This window comes from Sander vitreus, chromosome 11 (genome assembly GCF_031162955.1).
Source record: "Sander vitreus isolate 19-12246 chromosome 11, sanVit1, whole genome shotgun sequence".
NCBI classification, from domain to species: domain Eukaryota; kingdom Metazoa; phylum Chordata; class Actinopteri; order Perciformes; family Percidae; genus Sander; species Sander vitreus.
The window spans coordinates 16,710,099-16,727,235 of record NC_135865.1 but is presented as its reverse complement, the minus strand read 5'-3'; the positions used below and the strand labels follow the sequence as shown (position 1 = coordinate 16,727,235).

Below are 17,137 nucleotides of genomic sequence, written 5' to 3'. Positions count from 1 at the left end.
TCTGCCAGTGGCTCTGGTTTCTCTGCTGAACTAAATAAGCATTCAGCCATATTGCTGTTTGCCTAACCATGGAATCAGACTCTCCCTCTGGATATAAGACCGCATTTATTGTAACCCATTTATTTCACAATTATTCATCTGGCTCCCAAAAGGAGTCTCATTTTGTGGAGTAAAACATTAAAGGGCCTTGCCTAATTAATTAATTTCATGTGCAGTCAAATCTACAAAATGCATATGTAGAAATGAAAAGAATTAAGTTAGGAAAGCATTAAGAAATGCACATTGTGGCTCAAGAGGAGAACGAGCAAGTGAGACGGATGCACATGCCAGCTTGCGTTGCACAGAAGCTCAGCATTGGTTGAAGCTGCAGCAGAGCTCACACAGCATCCTTGATCCCCCGCCCCCCCATCCCTCGCTCTCTGCTCTACCTCACTCATTCACTCACTGTATTTCGTCTGCTGACTGAGGTATTCCTACAAGCACCGACTGGGGCAGCTGGGAGTTTCAGTGCGACTCTCTATGTGCATACATTTATCCTCCTGCCGTCCTCCTTGGCTCTCCTCTCTTGATCTTTTTTTGCCTGGAAAGCGCTCTCTCCTCGGGTCAGGAGCTGTGGATTTGCGGGTCAGAGTTAGAGATCATGGACCAGGGAGGAGCAGGGGACGATCAAGGAAACTGGGTCACTGGCAGGCTCTCCTGACTGATGCCTGTTTGGACCTGGAGGAATGGGGTGCACCACCAGCACCGTTGTGGTTGACGGGCTGCGTACAGTCTTAGAGAGGAACTGTAGTGGCTACATCTGTAAGGGAGCAGCTGAGCCCATTGGGCCATCTGAGGCTGAGCGAGCACTGAGTCGGAGAGAGTCGCGGGTATTGCCAACACCGAGAGTACTTAAGGTGTGTGTGTGTGTGTGTGTGTGTGTGTGTGTGTGTTGATCCAATATATATATAGTATTGTGCTATTCATTACAATCGTATAAAATCAATTTGTTTTATCTATGAAATATCAGAAAAATGCCAATCACAAGCACCCAGAGTCCAAGGTAATATCTTTAAGTTTCTTGTTTTCAGATATTACATTACATGTCATTTAGCTGACAGTTTTATCTACTGTGGGTCCAAAACCCAAACATGTTCAGTTTTCTTCAACACAAAACAGAGAAAAGCAGCAAATCCTCATATTTTGAAAAGCAGGGAAGCGGCGGTGAATGTTTAGCAATTTGCCTTAGTAAATTACGACTATCAAAATTGTCAATTAGCTATCTCTTCATCCACTAATCAATTAAGTGGCTCATTGTTTTAGCCCTACACTCGCTCAGTAGCTCAGTGAGACCCCTACTCCTTTTACTCTAACAGCAAATGCCACTTCATTTAGGGTAAAGGTTCCTTTCAAACTAGTATTTCTGCTCAGTCAGCCACCTCATAACGCTGCTCTATCAAAAAACTAGTGATGACATTAATTAATAGCTAACGGCAAATATTAAAAGACAAATTCCCACATTTGAGAAGCTTGAACCAGCAAATGTTTTGCATTTTTGCTTGATAAATAAATGATCCAAATTGCTGTTGAGTCGTTTTCTATTGATCAACTCATCTACTCTACTGTAACTAAGCACTACAGTACATGTGTAGATTTCTGCCTTTGAATATAACTACTATCCTCCTATAGAACTGCTTCTAAGTGGGTCGTTTACTTTGCAAATTATTTATGCAGAATTTTTTCCCTGATTTTTCTATTAAGATGGCAAAATGCAGGACATGAATATGATAAATGATTTACATGTTAATAATATTCTATGTATGTGCAACCTTTATTTTACTGGTTATAATGCCTGTCATATTTTCATATTTCAGATTCTATGCAACTACAGCAATAATAATAATCATCATCATCCTCATTTCAGCCTTGTGAATATGTGTCCATGAGTGTTAACAGTATAAAATGTAGGGCAGTGGGAAGGCTGGGTCTTGCCCTCACTAAGCGCTGTTGCATGGGTTAAAGCCTCTGTGGGTCGGGATGGGGGTGAGGGGGAACATTGAGCTCTGTGTCTGCTGGAAATCAATCACCGCTCTTCATCTGTAAACCGGCGGGTTTGGCAGAGCTTTTGCTGCTCCGTACCAGCTTGTCTTGCCCTTCGTGTGTGTGTGTGTGTGTGTGTGTGTGTGTGTGTGTGGGCTTCTTTAACTATATTCATGGGGTCCAAAAACTGGGAGTCCAGTATACACAAAGATAGTGCCACGTATGTGTGTCTCTGTGTGTCTCTGTGTGTGGCTGTGTGTGGCTGTGTGTCTCCTTCCCGTCGCTGGTTCATCAGATTCACAGCAGAGTGATAGTGGCCCGGCTGAGAGCAAGGAATTAGGTCAAGGGCATGGTTGCTTCTCTTGGCTCAGGGACGGTCTTATCATCCAGACGGGGTCAATTAATTCAGCATTTAGCAGTCTTACGAAGAGTGTGGTTTGCTTAAAGTGCCCATATTATGAAAAAAACACTTTTTCTGGGATTCAGGGTGTTCTTTTGTGTCTCTGGTGCTTCCACACACATACAAACAAAAAAATCCATCCATGCTGTTTTGAGTGAGATACAGTTTCTGAATGTGTCCTGCCTTTAGTCTCTGGGTGAGCTGTTCAAAATCGGCACGGCTTGTGACGTCACAAGAGCTGGGTAACTGCAACCATTAGCTCATAGCGTTAGCATGCTACCTCGTTCTCAATAGCAAAGCACTGCTACAACACACACAAGTTCACCATAATCTACAAAAGAACTAATTACATGTGCGCCCTCATTTAGAAGTCTCCCAGCTAATCCTGCCTTGTAACTGACCGAAGTTGTAGAAACAGACTTTCTTTTACTGTCTATGGAGCTAGCTAGCTGATATGATCTACATCTGAGCTACTGCCCATGTGTGAGTGCAATCAAAGAAGAAAAGAGGTCTCACTCTGTAGCTAAAACAGAGACCAGCTGAAAAGAGGATCTGCAGCAGTGAGAGAGAGCGGTGCAGTACAACACAAATATGTGTGTTTTTGAAAATTAAACCATGTAAACCTATTCTGGTACAACCTTAAAATACAATTATGAACCTGAAAATGAGCATAATATGGGTGCCTTAACACATTTTGTTAGAGTGCAACTGTATTGTAAAAGGTTATCAGACGAGTCAAAAATGGGTCGGTTAGCCAGTGGCAGGTGAATGACACCACCCAGTTTACTTCATGTCTGAGATGTTCACAAGGCATTTTTTGGAAGTCCAGGTCAAGTCTCAAGTCTTTGAGTTCGAGTCCAGGTCAAGTCTCAAGTCTTTGAGGGGCAAGTTCAAGTCAAATCTTAAGTCTTTTGCCACGAGTCCAAGTCAAGTCTCAAGTCTCTGGCCATCTGATCTGTCCCTAACACTGTATTGTTAAATCTTATGAATTCAAAACATGTCCTGTAGCTACCGTCCAGACAGTACAATATTAAAATCAGTTGTGGGATAACTTTATGGGGTCTATTTAACACATCCCTCTAGCCCTCTGACCTGGTGAAATATTAACCTAAAGCTGTCACATCATATGGATACAACTATAAAGATACAATGTGCATGTTCCCAGCATTAGCACAACACTTTGTGATGGTTAGCTTGTTACCTGTGGCGATATATGCTAAATGTAACGTCTCTTTCACTCAAAAAAATCTAATGTCGAAGTGGAAATCAAGAGAATAGTGGCAGCGCCACACCAGTTACAGAACAACATGCATCTCAGTGTCAGTCCAAATTACGCACAATAAGCAGTTTGAACTCACTGATCTAATGCAATTTATTTATTTATTTTCACAGTTAGTTAATATGCTCAATGAAACTGAGTGCAGCGCGAGGGAGACCTGACTCAGAAGAGGAGAGGTTGGTGAGGCCAGCGTCTCCACGGCAGGTGACAGTGTGCATGGATCTGCTGCGCCACGCATGGATGAAATAATGAAATAGTAAATAGGACTACAGTAACAGAAATATGTGCAAAATTAAGACCGTCAAGACGGCCCAGTGTTTGGTGGACCGGGTACACCTTGTTCACTTAATAGCCTAAAAATCATCCACGGGATCATTTACGCATCACATGAGTTTGCCAATCCGGCACAGCGTTTGTTCCTGGGGAGACGGATCCATGCGTCCCGCCTCCTGTGCACCATGGATGTCTGAGCCTCAGCAACTACTAACTATAAAGATACAATGTGCCTGTTCCCAGCATTAGCACAACACTTTGCGATGGTTAGCTTGTTACCTGTGACGATATATGCTAAATGTAACGTTTCACTTTCTTAGCGTGTGTGACTGACCTATTTGGGTGCGTTTTGAGATGCCTGATGAAGTTCGACGTTGTTGATCCAGCATCATTTATCTTGGTGCCACACACCTTGCATGTAGCTGTTGGCTTACTGCCTCTGTTTACCAAGTTATTGAAAGCAAAACTAATGACAAAAGGCACAACTCCTGGAGGACTTGGTGTCGCCATCGTCAATGTATTTTTATGTGTGAGTGCGCGCACATAAGGCATAATGCATGCGTTACGTTGCACATTATGGCAAAGGGCAGGGGACATGCAGCTCGTCATACGTTTCCCCAACGTATATGCGCCAATAAAAGAAAATAGAAATACATGAATACATTTAGATTTAAAAAGCAATAATTGCATGAAAACATGTTGTTGACTAGTCTCGAAGCTCGAGTCTGAAGTCTTTTGGGTTGAGTCGCAAGTCAAGTCTGAAGTCTTTTGGGTCAAGTCCGAGTCAAGTCTGAAGTCAGCTGTTTGTGCGACTTAAGTGCGACTCGAGTCCAAGTCTCAGACTTGAGTCCCCATCTCTGCTTCATGTGACGTTTTTTTGGCTTGCCAGAGACATTACCGCAAGCCTAAACCTAGTAAAGAGGAGCACCAATGAGGCATTTTTGAAAACAACCAAAATGGCTGCAGCTGATTTGAACTTTCTGATGGCAAAAAATGGCAACTCTCGTTCATAGACATATTTATGCTACACCATCATAGCTCATGCCCGCTGTAGTCTGTTTACATTTGTCCGTCGCTCAGCACTCAGCACACAGTCACATGTTCCATTGCTCTGATTGGTTGTAGGTTTATCTAATTGCGTCCAGAGGTATTTTGGTCCACGCCCCTTGGAAATCGAAAATGAACTGAGAGGTTTCAGACTAACTGCATTTGCGACGTCAGGCTAAGCCTTTCCAGCTAGCTACCTACATTTCTTACAGAAACTACACCAGTGTTGTTAATCATACTACTGCTTAAGGTACACTTTATAAACAGTTTTTACAATAGATAACACATTTTAGCTGGCTGCTAACGCTAACAAAGTTAGCTAGCTAATAATAAATAGAAGACGCACCTCACTGTCTCTTAGCGTGATAGCTGAAAAGCTATGTAGCTAATATATAAAATAAGCAGGTGAACGATATATATAGAAGAGTAAAATATATAAGTTTTTAATTCAGTTTATCAACTGAGGTTTCTTTTTACTTTATTTTAATCATGCTATACTAACTAACTGTTTTATTAATTGATGTTGTCAGTTACATTTTTGACTCATGACTCATTAACCTTTACTGTCACTGCCACTATTTGCACCTTTTTTAATCAATTAGGCCTGGTTATGAAAAAAAATATATGATTGGCTTTTAATATCCTCTGATTGCAGCAGGTCATTATCTCTGGGAATTTAAAACCGAGATGATGGGGTTGAAGGCCAGGCACACAGTCACTTACACGCATACTGTTCTCTCTAGGAATGGAGTAAGTAATTGAGCAAATGTTTCACTGCTCTGTTATTTCAATCTCTGATTGCAACAGCTCTGCCTTTTCCTTCCTCGTGGAAACTCATGTTGGTCTCCTCAGGAAGTGATCTGCCTTCAGAAATAAAAGTCACTGATTTGAGATAAGGCATGGATACCCGACCCGAGGCCGGGTTCGGACAGATATTTAGAAATTATGGTCGGGTTCGGGCCGGGCTCGGTCACATCAGCGTGATAAGACATTTGTTGTAAAATGGTGCTGCGGCTCCTTTAAGAGAGCTCATGTGTCTCTGTGTGTATGTGTCTATGTGGAAGCTGGTCAGAAAAGAAATAGAGAAAGAGGAGCAGACGTGTAAATGCGACCGGAGCTGAGTTATTCATGTTATAACGGCGGCCTTGGAGGTACCGAGTCTCCCCTGGTTTTCTGATCACGGTCGGAAACGAAGCAAGCAGTGAAGGTTAACACATTGAACATTTTAACAGCTTATTGACGTGAGCTTGTTGCCCCGTGTGCGCTGATGCCTTCCTACGGTTGTTTAATAAAAGCTTTCACACAAACAAACGTATGCCTACATGTGTCATTAGTATGAGAAAAAATGAGATTTTAACAGTGTCGGGCTCGGGTCGGGCTCGGACCGGGCTCGGACATAAATCTCTTGATGCCTGTCGGGCTCGGCCGGGCTCGGTCACGGTTCTGTCGGACGCGGGCCGGGTTCGGACAGAAAAACTCGGCCCGATCTGGACTCTAATTTGAGATAATGCATCAATGTGTATGCTGTTGTAATTTAATAGTGTCATGTTTCGCTCTTGCTGTCATCAAGAACACCTTTCAGCGTAAAAAAAATCGTCATTCTTTGCTTTCAGAAGAAGAATATTGTTGCAGGGAAAGGAAGAGAAAGTGGTGACGTGATCTTGGTCACAGATAAAAGCGCCTTAATTTTATCCAATGATGTTTTGGGAGTAATGCTTCTAACTTAATCGTGATGGTTTTCTTTTCAATGACCCATGCCTAATGAGTCAATAATGCTATGTTTATAGTTCCTTGTCTTGGGGAGTTGTGAAATACCTAACTTGGTCTGCATGTCATCAACCAGAAACTATTTACAGATTTAAATCCATTTTTTTTAGATTGAATTGTTGTTTAATGCTTATCAGTGAGCCTTTTCTAATATGGAGGTCAAAAAATGATTTATTAATAAATCAAATGTGCTGAAATAGATTAATCAATGAAAAAATTATAAACCTAAATAAATAAATATTGTAATTTATCTGGAAATAAATAAATGTCTTTAATTTAATATTACCTTTCTACAAATTTACATTTGTCTGCATTTCTACATTATATATGTATGTGTGTGTGTGTGTATGTATGTATGTATGTATATATATATATATATATATATATATATGTTCATTTTATTTATTTCCGTATTTGTTTCAGTTTTTATTTCTATAATTATTTCATAGTTCACATTTTATTTATTAATTTTAGTATTACGGTAATTATCAAAAGAAATCAGATCGAATCAAAATAAATCATCAGAATTTATGTAAATATTGTAAATGATTTAGTCACTTTTTGTCCTCTATTGTACAGTAGGCCTATAGCATATCTCTGCATAAACATTTAGTCTGCTACACTGATGTTTTCTCTTTGATATCTCTCTAAAGGTGTAACATTTAATACGACACCATTTAACATCAGCATTACTGTACACATTGTGTTCACATCCTGGAGGACATTGGCAACCAATAAGATGACCCTCTCTACAGTTTTAATGTCTTAGCTTAATGGATTTACTGTAAAACAACGGCACGCTTTGCTCGGCTCCAGGGTTGTTTTTCCTGGTGATTTCTTCCCACTTTCAAGATGTTTCAGCCACCCTGACATTGCTCTGAGGAGGGCTGCAGACATCACAGCATTGATGTGTGTGTGTGTGTGTGTGTGTGTGTGTGTGTGTGTGTGTGTGTGTGTGTGTGTGTGTTGCTCTCGCTGACTGATACACTGGACCATCTTATCTCCAGCACTCATGTACTTAAAAGACAGTTTGGCAACAGCAGTTTGATTTTTCCCCACACAGCATTATACATATTACATTTATTCCTTTCACTAATCAATAAAAAAATTCTATATTCTCGTCTCTCAACCTGTATTAGCCTTTAGTGTTGTAGCAGTGATACATATACTGTAGATTGCATTACTGTGTGTACTGCTGTACAGTTACTCAAGACTGTTGTGTGAGACGACTGTCTTTGCCTCATGATTACATCCTGATATTTTTTATGCCATTGTATCCCACGTCCTACTACAGTAACATTATTAGGAGAGGGTGTAGACACGGTATGGTGTCATTATTACCTACATGTTAAAATCTCATTCTTAGCTCACAGTTCAGTACTCTCTGGGGGATGGATTGAAAATGCTGTTGTAGTGGGACGACGAAGGGTGGGCCATGTTTTTGTTACATTCCAAGTTACACCCTGTTTTGCTGTGGCTCATGCTGGGAAGGCCTGGTGATTGCATCAAGCCTGTGTTATGTTATCAAGAAGCCCAGTCATAGTGCTGTCCAGATTTACAAATTGATAGATGTCGAAATATGAAGAAATGTGTGTAAAAATTGCTATAACAACAAAGATGAAATGAGAGGGAAAAAGAGCAAGAAATCCACCAACTGCCCAAATCTGGACAACTGTAGGCACTAAAGCACTGTAATGTACTGGATACAGCAGTATACTTAAACAGTTTTGACAAATGCCTTCCTAAAGCAAGTCTAGGTCAGCTTTGCATCAGGGTTGAAGCAACTCCCTTTAGCACAAAAATACGTTTTCCCATTCATTTACATGGCGAAAGACATGTCTGTAAATCCGTGGATAGATTTTAGCGTCACAATCACCGTGAAATGACTTGTATCAATATCAGAATTGGATCCATTCAGTCCAATAACATTTGGAAAGTCTAGAAAAGCCACACGATTAAATCATTTAATCCCCATTTAAGTTAGTGGAGTGCTAAACTGAAGGTAGCCGGCTCGGCCAGCGAAGGTCTCTACTGCGTCTGCTCTGTGGGCCACACAATGCGGAAGTAGTGACAATTATCCATGTAATTTTTGTCTCCATGATGGCTTCATGCGCCACTGAACAACTCTCGGCCATAAACACTGTATCCAGTTGTTATGTAAAAGTCCTGTGTTTGTTTGACTCATCCACCAGCCTTGGCACTCTTATACTTTGTCACCGGACTTCCTGCTTAGCTTCCTTCATCATTACTACGGCCACTAGTGGGCGCTGCCACTATAATATAATCAGAGCCGTATCAGAATATAATAATAATAATAATAATAATAATAAACGTAAAAATGGGTCGTAATTGCTGCTTTAACAAACAACTTATGGAGAGGACAGTCTCAAACATCCTGTCGGCCTGCTTCCGGCCATTGGAACACTTTTTTTGTTGCTCAACACAAGTGTTGTTTTGCCACTAAAAGAGCTCAGTGGGCCTTCCTGCTCAGACCCCAATGCCAACTTGCCCCAAAGAAATACATTTGTTTTGGTTTCCATGGATAAATCTGCATAACATTGAAAGGTCTGAATTTAATTTAAGCACTATGCCACACCAAAGTTGTTAGTCACTCTGGAATCATGTACCGGGGCTGCAGTGTAGAAAGGAAGTCTCTCTGATAGGGCTGTGCAATTAATCGAAATTTAATCGTGATTATGATTTCGACTCCCAGTGATCACAAAAACAGAATAATTGAGAAAAACTATTATTTAGCTCATTATGTTTTGCAAGTAAACTTATTTTCTCTTTTGTTCTGAATTAAAGTCGGAAAAGTATTAAGGCAAAGTTCACAGTTGTATGTGTTTTTTTACTGTTGATTTATTTAACTTTTTCCACTGTTTTTTAAGTTCAATAATTGCAACATCTTTCCAGAAGTCAATGAATAATCGTGTTAAATTATCGTGATTTCAATATTGACCGAAATAATCGTGATTATATTTTTTTCCATAATCGAGCAGCCCTAATCTCTGAAGTTAGTTATCTCTTAGTACTGCAGATTAGGGTTGGGTACCGAAACCCGGTTCCACTATGGATCCAGTTCCTACGCAAACGGTAGTATTCGGACTGGATTAGAACGCAAATTTCGGTTACGACTGAAATATTTTCCCTCTGTCGCTCCGGACAGCGGCAGACTCTTTTTTTCTTTCTCCCTTTTCTGCTGAGTGGCGCACGTGCCCGCTTGTGCCCATCCCCCGACATGCACTCACAGGCTTTTTGTACACGCTCCCAAACGGACGTAAAAATATCACACTTTTTCTGTAGTCTACTGTTAGCTAGCTATCGTAATTGTAGGCTACTTTTAAAATGCCATATTTTCCCTCTGGGCTAACCAAAATGGACGTAAAGGCATATTAACCATTCACTGCATGTGATCGCTAGTAAACATATTACACTTGCTCTGCTAGTCTATCGTTCAGGACAAGACCCTGTAGCCTGGTGACCATATTTACCAAGGGTAAAACTAACCTGTCTCACGACGGTCTAAACCCAGCTCACGTTCCCTATTAGTGGGTGAACAATCCAACGCTTGGTGAATTCTGCTTCACAATGATAGGAAGAGCCGACATCGAAGGATCAAAACCAGGTGGGGGAGACGGGACAGCCTCTTGGACACCATCTGAGAGAGGTTTCTCCTGTGCAGGGCATGCCATAAGTCAGGAGAGGTGTAGTATCTTGCCAGAGAAGGCAAATATGGTCATTTTTTTGCAAAAGAACTGCTAGAGTTTGAAGCTGGTTGGCATAGCAACTCAATAACATTTATTTTGTTGTTACTTGTTAATAGTGTAACTGTTATTTGTTAAATTATAGTAGTTATGTGTTAGGTGACTTAGGTTTACTTATTATATATTTAAGTACTTTAAAACGTTAATATATTGTTCAATTTAAATAATTTTCAATAAAAAAAATAAAAAAAATCCATAAAAGAGCCTTTCTTTGATGTAATTTTTCAGTTTTTCAAGAATCGGTTTCGGAATCGGTTAGGAATCGGAATCGTTTTAAAAGTACCGGTTCGGAATCGTAAAAATTCAAACGGTACCCAACCCTACTGCAGATGTCTGGGAGAAGAAGCTTGCCTTTGGACAAACTCAAAGATCAAAGTCAAACATTACTTGTTATTTAGCATTACTCCATGCATAATTAAGGACATTAAAGGAAATTATGTGGATTCAATTTGTGTTTAACCATAGCATGAATCAGAGAGTGTGATTCAGTAAACACGCATGTGTTTTAGAAAGAGGTCTGATAAAATTGACCCAAGGATTGTGGTTTGAGGAGGGGGAGAAGTATATGCTGCACTGCTGTGAGCATCCAAAACTGGAATTCTGGCTTAACATCTAATTAAATATAGTTTGAAGAAAAGTTTAAATAACAAATGTAATCATGATGTACAGTATGTTTAATTATCTTGCCAAATATGTAGTTTTCTGGAAAGCACCTGCATAATATTACAAGTTTAACTTGTTAAGCATTTCATTTCAACTGTGTTGTTCACAGTATAGTAGCAAAGTGACTGAAAAGCACACAGGTATCTGAGACAGGAAGTGTATGATGACTCACTTTGCTGCTCTTAAACCCCCCCCCAAAGTGAGCGGATACAGTATGCCCTCAGGATGACACTGATGTGTAACTCACTCCACAATGGAGCATGCTTCTACCTGATGCAGAGGATTGGCTTAAATCTCTTAAACACACACACACACACAGTTCCCAAACAGATCAAGGTATGCTGATCTGGATCTATGCCAAAGGGGAAGTTCATAGTCATCATAGTCAACCTTTATTATGCTGTCATCAGAATGTGCATTGTGATGTGCCATACAGGAGTTACCTGATCTTGTATTAATGTCTGTTTTCCCTTCTAATACTGTGTACCCTAGAGTTGCCTTCAGTTTTTGGGGTGAGGGCTTGGAGATAGGTCTGGCAGTGCACGATTAGCATTCGGGTAAGGTGAAACTTTGGACATTCTGGGGCTTGTGGAATTACTCAACTATTTTAAAAGAAAGGAAACACTTAGTGTCAGTACTAGCAGGAAGGGAGGGGAAAACAGTCAAGGGCACAACAGTCAGTTGATAGTCTCGCATTGCCAGACCTATCTCCACAGCACTGCGGAGAAAGGTCTGGCTAGTCCACACAACATTCCGGGATGGGAGAAAAACGTGCTCTTGGGTGCCTGGATAGCTCAGTTGGTAGAGCTGGCGCCCATATGTAGAGGTTTACTCCTCGACGCAGCGGGCCCGGGTTCGACTCCGACCTGCAGCCCTTTGCTGCATGTCATTCCCCCTCTCTCCCCCCTTTCATTTCTTCAGCTGTCCTGTCAATAAAGGCCTAAAAATGCCCCAAAAAATAATACTAAAAACAAAAGTGCTCTGGCATAGCACTCCGGCGGTGCTAAGCCCCAGACGCAGCAATGGTTCCTCTGCAAAATAGCCTCGGGAAGTAACTTGTTTTGGTGAAACGTGTACATTCCAAAGTTGTTTTAGTCGTGCGAGAGAAAACTCAGATTCGATAGTCTAGCTAGCTGTCTGTATTTACCATGCAGAGATCTGAGGAGCAGTTAACTATAGTCCTCATAAATGGACCGGAGATTAGAATGCCAACACAAAGAAAGCAGAAGGTGAGAGACGAGAGACATTTGGCCAAAAATGAGGAACTTCCAGCGGCACCGGAATAATCCCGTAAATGAAACATCGTTGGTATAGACTAGTCAGTTGACAACTTTACACGTCACCTGATGGCAGTCCTCGCTAAGCCACCACCATGGACTAGGCTGGCAACACACGTCAGCCATCAGGAAGCCTAACTCTGCCTTTAGACTGCAGACCCTCTCCTAAACACAAAGAAACAGAATGAGTGCCCTTAATATGATTATTCTGATATTCTTATTTCACATGTATACTTACTTATAATACTTACACACAGAGAAATGTGGCATAAGTAGACCACAGAGTGGAGGCACACTTAGACACACCTGCCTTCAATCAACCAACATTTGCTAAATACAATAATGCTCTAATGTCAATATCTGACATTAGAGCAATGGGGATTTCTGACTGAACTATTTTTTCATAGTGTGTAGTTGTGCTGAATATAAACAAGTCATTGACAACACTTGCATTACTTGATCTGCTGTATTAATATACCAAATAACTGATAACAGAGAAAGTTAGAGGCAACAGAAATGTGACCCCTGACTGCATCGCAATATACTTATGTTGGCTGTGTTTGTAGCGTACATTGAGGCCAAAATTAAAAAGCTAAGTATTTTAAGATTTCATGTAGCCTATTCTGAGTTAGTTAGTCAACTGTGGTAGGTGGGAAGATTTGGGAAGAGATGGGGGGTCGTGAAATAGCCTTGGCTCGAAACGTCACAACATTAAAATCCTTCTAACTGGAGCTATTTGGTATTTGCTCTTTTTGATCATTTCAGGTTTTAGGTTGAGCATTGAAGGCTGGCTGGGGTCTTGTGGATATGTTGGACTATGGCTGGACTGGCTGCAAAAAAAAGATTTTCCAGTTCCTTGTCTTTATTTTGAATGAATTGTTGTTGATATGATACAAATATTGTTATTAATATCATGATAATGATTTTGACCATAATACTGATCCCTGTGTGGTCGCCAGTGGCATCTGAATGTGGGAGGGAGGGTAGCAGCTGACCTGGCCCACCCCCTCTCACCTTAAGTTTAGTTGCAGGCATGAAAAGATAACATCCTCCCCTGTTGTGGCCCTCTGAGGAATCTGTAGGTCGAGTCCACTCCTTGGTAGGTTGACTGGGGCTGCGTCATGTTGGAATGCCCCTCAAGCAGTTGCATCAACAAGCAGCAAGACAGAAGCTGGGTCTGATCTCAACTATGTGATTACTAACAGTTACTATCTCAGCTGCAGTCATGCACTGGAACCAGAGCATACAATTAAAAACTTCAATGAGTAATGTTTGACTGTCACAGTTTATGGTGATTAATTTGATGTACTGCAGTGCTGATTCAGATTGAGTTGAATGATCTGCTCTTCGGTCTTCAGCAGTAAATGTGGGTCAAGATTTGTCCATGCTACTTCTGAAGCGCCTGCTACAATCTGATGAGCTCAGTCTGGCAGCTTATCTGTGATGTTTACGTGGAAAATCACTTCTAAATCGCTGCAACTGATTCGTTAGTCGGTGCCCTCGTATGTAATGTGCAGATCCTTGAGTGGTTTCTTTGAATATTGCGACACAAAGTGCCCCATTTTTGTCTCATTCTCCCCTAGCTTGTTCCTCTTAATGAAACCAGCTCTGCAGCCAGCTCTTATTTCAGCTGTCCCACACAAGGCATGGACAGTCCCTGACCAGACTGTAATACTTGAGGAATGTGTATCTTTTGTTTGCCTTTGTCAACCCTGTGTCAATGTGCAGGTGGATAGTGTGGGGTCAGATATCTTTTTGTGTGTGTGTGTGTGTGTGTGTGTGTGTGTGTGTGTGTGTGTGTGTGTGTGTGTGTGTGTGTGTGACTCCCCCAGGCACCACAGCTGAGTGTAGGAGGGGCTATCTCCTCCGCCTGTGTGTGAGTCCACTGCTTCTCAGACAGACAGAGCAGTCTGAGAAGAAGGGGTGTGAGCATGAGTCTGTGAAGAGAAACACAAAACTTCACAAACTTTTTCTAGCACTAGGATTTTTCTCCACCGGATATGCTAGCTGTCCTCCTCTCTTTGGATCTAGCTTGGAGATATCTTACCACAGACCGCTGTCGACAATGCAAGGAAGGGCTAGTAAAGCTCCAAAGAAGGAGTTGGTCATTGAAAGTCCACAGCAGTACAAGAGCTTGGCTGCAGCTGAGGCTGAGGTAGACCCGGTGCCGCAGGTGGTGGTAAGTCATTCAAGGACTTTTTGGTTTATGTTAAAAAAATCTCTTGTCAGAGTACATCTTACAGTATGCAGTGCTCCAAAGGTTAAACACAGTCATAAAGTCCCAAAGCAGGGGTCATGTGAGCTTCTGCGCTGCTTAACCTTTGTCATCGTTTTATACACAACGTTGCCTACTCATATTCAAAATGTGCCAGGTGAGCACTATCATAGAGGAATGTTGAACTTTAACAGCACTTGACAACCTAGAGGGAAGCAGCACACAGTTTCCTCAAGTTCATTCTTAAAGATGGCCTTGGCTTGTAAAACATTTTATTTGGCTCAAAAGTCAACCCTGACGACAGTGTTAATGTCCTGTGGTTGGATCTCTACATAGCCGTGTGAAGTAGTTTGTAGCAAAAAGATTGAATGTATCAGCTAGTAGAGAGGCACTACACAGCACCATTGTTCATTGCTGTGAGAGGGTGCAGTGATGGGAGGAGTGGGTGCTGCAACTAAACAGCTGCTAGATCACTGTGGAGAGGGAGTGGAAGAGATGGCCTTATAGGTTTCTGTTTTATGGGCTTTCCAGGGATGAATGTCTGTTTGTTGACTTAATTATACAGATTTTTAACATGCAGCTTACATTGTTCTGGTCTTTTTTATTTGTATGCTGTATTCAAAATTGTTTATGGTGTATTTAAAAAAATATATAGGAAATAGACATCGAAGTTCAGTATTTTCAGTCTATAAGACATAAACTCAACAAGTGTTTTGAAAAAAACATTTTCAAGGACTGATGTGGCAATAATACAATAAAAGTTGGAAATAGATCCATTGACTATGGTCAGCACTGTGGTTTGAGGGAGTTACAGAGCTTTTGCTTACTGTATGTTCATTACCTTAGTCAGTGCTGAATGTACTGTGTGGTTTACCACCTTCACTGGCCACTGACAAAGTACTGCTGAAGGGCACAGAGGCGTTTGGAGTGAAACAACGGTCAGCAGCAACAGTGTAGGGTTAGGAATCCATCACTGGTGAGAAGAGGGCACCATGTTATGGACGGGTCAAATCCTTTAGCAGCTACTTTAAATATCAGAATCCCTTTTAATTGCAGGCATTTTCAGCTTCAGCAGGTATTAGACGGTAAATGTTTTTTTAGCAGTGTAACAAAATGCAAAACTCCCTCACTTTCTTTTTGAGTGATGTTGAATGTCCCAAGGCTGTTCATTATCAACTCTTTTCACTTCTAACCTAAAGTCCCTCTCATGTGCAAAAGATGCTTGTTAATTGCCTGATCATTGTCAGTGTTTTTTTACCTGGTGAATAATGACAATGCATCTGTGTGTACCTGGAGTTCTTAAGGTTTTAACTGGCTTGTACAGGCTGTCTGGTCTCTGTATATTTTAGGCATTTGAGGTCAGTTCATGCAATTCCTTCCCGACTTATCTGTCCTGCCTGCAGACAGGTAAGCAACAATCTCTCCATGTTTTTTCTCTCATGGTAGAGAGAGAAAAACACTTTGTTGATGTGTGACTGCATTTAATTGTAACTATGTTTGTGTTATGTTATGCTGTGAATAAACGGTTGACTGATATTTTCACAGCCTGCTTTAGCTGGCAGACGTGGTGGCACCGTCTCTGGTCTGCTATCCTCTCCTTGTCCTTGAAACCAATACAAAGACCTGCCCCCTCTGTCCTCAGTTTGAGCTGCTCTCTGATATTAACAAGGTTGCTAGCAACATGCATTTAAGCAGGTCAATATTTATGACTCTTCCTCTGAGATTATACTAGTATTATCAGTCCCAGATGTGGAGGCAACATGTGGGCTGAGCTGTCGCTCAGCACTGAAATCTGGCTATGTGTCACTGTCAATCTGCTGTTTCCCTGGCTGTAAGATTCATCCTTTTGTCCCATCAGTTAAAAGTGTTGACAGCTGACTTTTCATCTAATGACTACTGTATCTTTGCAGTGCATATGCTCTCTCCAGCCTCTGCCACTAGAGATTATTAGGTCAATACTTTACCATTATGCAGACACTGACATGATGCACCATAAATCCATAATCACCTTTTGATTACATAGCCACATGTGCTGTTGAGAGTCAGCCACAAAACAACATACCATAATATTTGCAATCTGACTTGTCAAGTATGCTAAAAGAAAAAGAGGATGATGGTTTGTTTGTTTTAAGATGTGGAGGATAATTGTGTTTCATGTAGTGCCTATATTTGAAGTGGAGTGTGATTGTTCCCTTGACATGCATGCCATGTGTGTTTGCTCTCATGGAAGGTTAAGCTCATCAAGACCTTCCCACTGCTGAGGAGGATGCATTTTATCTGCGCAGATGGAGGCCTGATAAACATATAGCAGTGTATCCAACAGATGGCATCTGTTGGTAAAACCTATGCAACCGCACGGCTAGATAAATCAAATCAATGTACAGTAATGGCCTGTCTCTGGTCCTGTGCCCAGCTATATGCTTCATTTGCTGG

General features: G+C 41.3%; 1 protein-coding gene across 2 annotated transcripts in view; it reads left to right on the top strand.

Annotated features, from left to right (window-relative positions):
• Window positions 1-17,137, top strand: part of LOC144525278 (dedicator of cytokinesis protein 9) — an 83,655-nt gene that overhangs the window by 19,692 nt on the left and 46,826 nt on the right. The window contains exon 1 of one of the 2 annotated variants that reach the window (XM_078261954.1): window positions 14,399-14,668. The exons of the other annotated variant lie outside the window; for it this stretch is intronic. Coding sequence (XP_078118080.1) covers window positions 14,555-14,668 — 114 coding nt within the window. The 5' untranslated portion in view covers window positions 14,399-14,554. Of the gene's footprint in view, window positions 1-14,398; window positions 14,669-17,137 lie in introns of those variants that run through there. 2 annotated transcript variants of the gene reach the window in all.